Raw genomic sequence first — 2438 nt, forward strand, 5'->3', positions numbered from 1 at the left:
TAAGAAAATAACCTATTTGTAGTTAAAAAACCGGTTCCAACGGTCAAAAACGGCTATATAGCCGTTGGAACCGGTTCCTAACGGCTATAATATTTAAATTTCAAAAAAAACCGGTTCCGGTTCCTAAAAGTTTGCATTTCTGGGCATCGGTTCGGGTCGGGAACCGAACCGGTTCCTGACTGGAACCGGTGTCATTTTCTACCCGGTTTGAAAAAAACCGGTTCCGAACCGGTTCGGGTTTTCAAGGTGAACCCGATTTGTGCACGTCTATATCCAGCTAACTATAAATGGCTAAACAGTCTGATCGGATCAAAATGGGTAGCTCTAGTTTTGAAATAAAGTTAGGAAACTTAAAATACACAACAAACCTAACTTTTGAAATCAAAAGATAAATCACTAGTTCACTACCAGATAAAACACAATACTTAGCAACAGTAAAACCAGTTAAACATTAATTTACTACTTAGTGAAAGCCATGGTTTGGATGCAAAAAGGATTATACTACAACCTCCAAACCTAATCAGCAACGAGTCGTCAGAACCATGTCCTCCTGCTTCCTCCTTTCGTCTCCTCCTTCCTATAAACACAGTAACACATATAAATTAGTAACATGATAACATACAAAAGAAAGTAACCAATGAGTGATAACTTGCCTGCCACGTTAGCTTTAGATGTCTCATTATCTTCTGTTAGCGGCTCACAAGTCAAAACAAATACATCATATAGATATATATATAACGTGTGTCGCGTGCTTTTGTCGGGATTCTCTAGAGAATCAATAAAAAAAAGTATGTTACATAAAACTTTTAAAACCACTGAGTAATAATATTATACATCTTCAAATAATTAATAATGTGATTTAGGAGAAGGGTTCCAAGCATTAAAAACAGACTTTGTTTATATATAAATTTATCAGTTTGATCTCAATATATATTAACCCACTTCACTTATGAATCAAGATGGCAAAGATATTTCATAAGGAAAAAGTAGGATACCTTATGAAGCCCACCGGCCACCATCCTACAATGAAATACACATATTATAGATGAGTGTGAAAACTTTATAACCAAAAACATAATCACTTGTTTATAAAAAAGTTGGGGTGCAAACGAGTCAAGCCAAGCCCAAGCTCGACTACGCTCGAGCTCGGCTCGTTTAACTTACATGGAGCTCGACCTCAGCTTGTTTTGAGCTCTATTTTCAAAGCTTGAGCTCAGCTCGTGAGTAGATTTTCAAGCTCAAGCTCGGCTTGTTTCGAGCTCTATTTTTAAAGCTTGAGCTCAGCTCGTGAGTAGATTTTCAAGCTCAAGTTTGGCGTGTTTCGAGCTCTATTTTCAAAGCTTGAGCTCAGCTCGTGAGTAGATTTTCAAGCTCAAGCTCGGCCCGTCTACTATTTATTAATTAAATTTTAAATATCTATAATTATTTTTATATAATTTTTTACATTTATAATTTTATGTATTATAAACATTATATATATATATGAATTAATAATTATTAAATATATATTAAAAATTTATATAATGGTTCGCGAGCCGGCTCGAGCCTGCTCGTTCATTAAACGAGCTTACTTTTTAGGCTCGAGCTTGTGCTCAATCAAACTTTTTCACAAGCCAGTAGCTCGGCTTGTTTGCACCCCTATAAATAAAAAAGTAATATGATAATTTAGTTATACCTTGTGTGGATATCATACTTGCCGCGTCTTAATTTCTTCAACACACAAGATATGCCAGAGTCAGCACCGAAGATAACAGCATAGTTACGAGCCTGCTCCATGGTCCCTCCAGAGGCGAAAGATTGAAGCAATGGGCGATACATTCCTGAAGCAGAAAGCATCTGTTGTACGGACAAACAAAACATGTTAGTAACAACAAATTGGAAGGAGTTTTAAAAGCTAGGATTGAAGTTCCAATTTAACAAAAAAAAAAGTGATTTTAAACTTAAAAATTAAACAACAACAAATAATAATAATAATAATAATAATAATAATAATAGTACCGCTGGAGAAAGAGGAGAATGTGGTGAAGAAAAGCCAAGTAAAGAGCAGCTACCCTGGACAACAACATCGGATACGACACCCATGAGGGCTCCGGCGATGACTGCCTCAACGGGTTTGGCCACCCATTTTTCAAATTCTTCCACCGGGTGACGCCGTTGCTCTTTAGCTTTAGAATTAAACCCCATCCAATCCAATCAAAAACCCCTAATTAATTTTCGAATCTCAAGGTGAACTTACCAAATGAAAGAAACACCAAATGGAGCCCATTGTGTTATAAATTAATTAATTAATTAAAAGGTGGAAGAAGATTGATGAGGAATTTAGGGCACTTTCCGGCCCAGGCCCAAACCCTTACCTAGGATTAGGGTTGTACAAAACCGGTTTGGTCAAAGCTTGGTCAAAACCGATTTGATTCAAACTGGTTTGGTTTAGAAACCAG

General features: G+C 36.7%; 1 protein-coding gene across 1 annotated transcript; it reads right to left on the bottom strand.

Annotated features, from left to right (window-relative positions):
• Window positions 1-520: 520 nt before the first annotated feature.
• On the bottom strand, window positions 521-2184 carry LOC143545444 (chloroplastic import inner membrane translocase subunit HP30-2-like). Its single transcript, XM_077037344.1, has 4 exons — window positions 1999-2184; window positions 1676-1836; window positions 996-1020; window positions 521-577 (listed from the first exon to the last, which is right to left on the bottom strand). The coding sequence occupies exons 1-4, from the start codon at window positions 2182-2184 to the stop codon at window positions 521-523; spliced, it is 429 nt and encodes a 142-aa protein (XP_076893459.1).
• Window positions 2185-2438: the final 254 nt, after the last annotated feature.

This window comes from Bidens hawaiensis, unplaced genomic scaffold, assembly GCF_021521415.1.
Source record: "Bidens hawaiensis isolate Kalapana, Puna unplaced genomic scaffold, B.hawaiensis_p1.1 tig00013977_1, whole genome shotgun sequence".
Lineage (NCBI taxonomy): Eukaryota > Viridiplantae > Streptophyta > Magnoliopsida > Asterales > Asteraceae > Bidens > Bidens hawaiensis.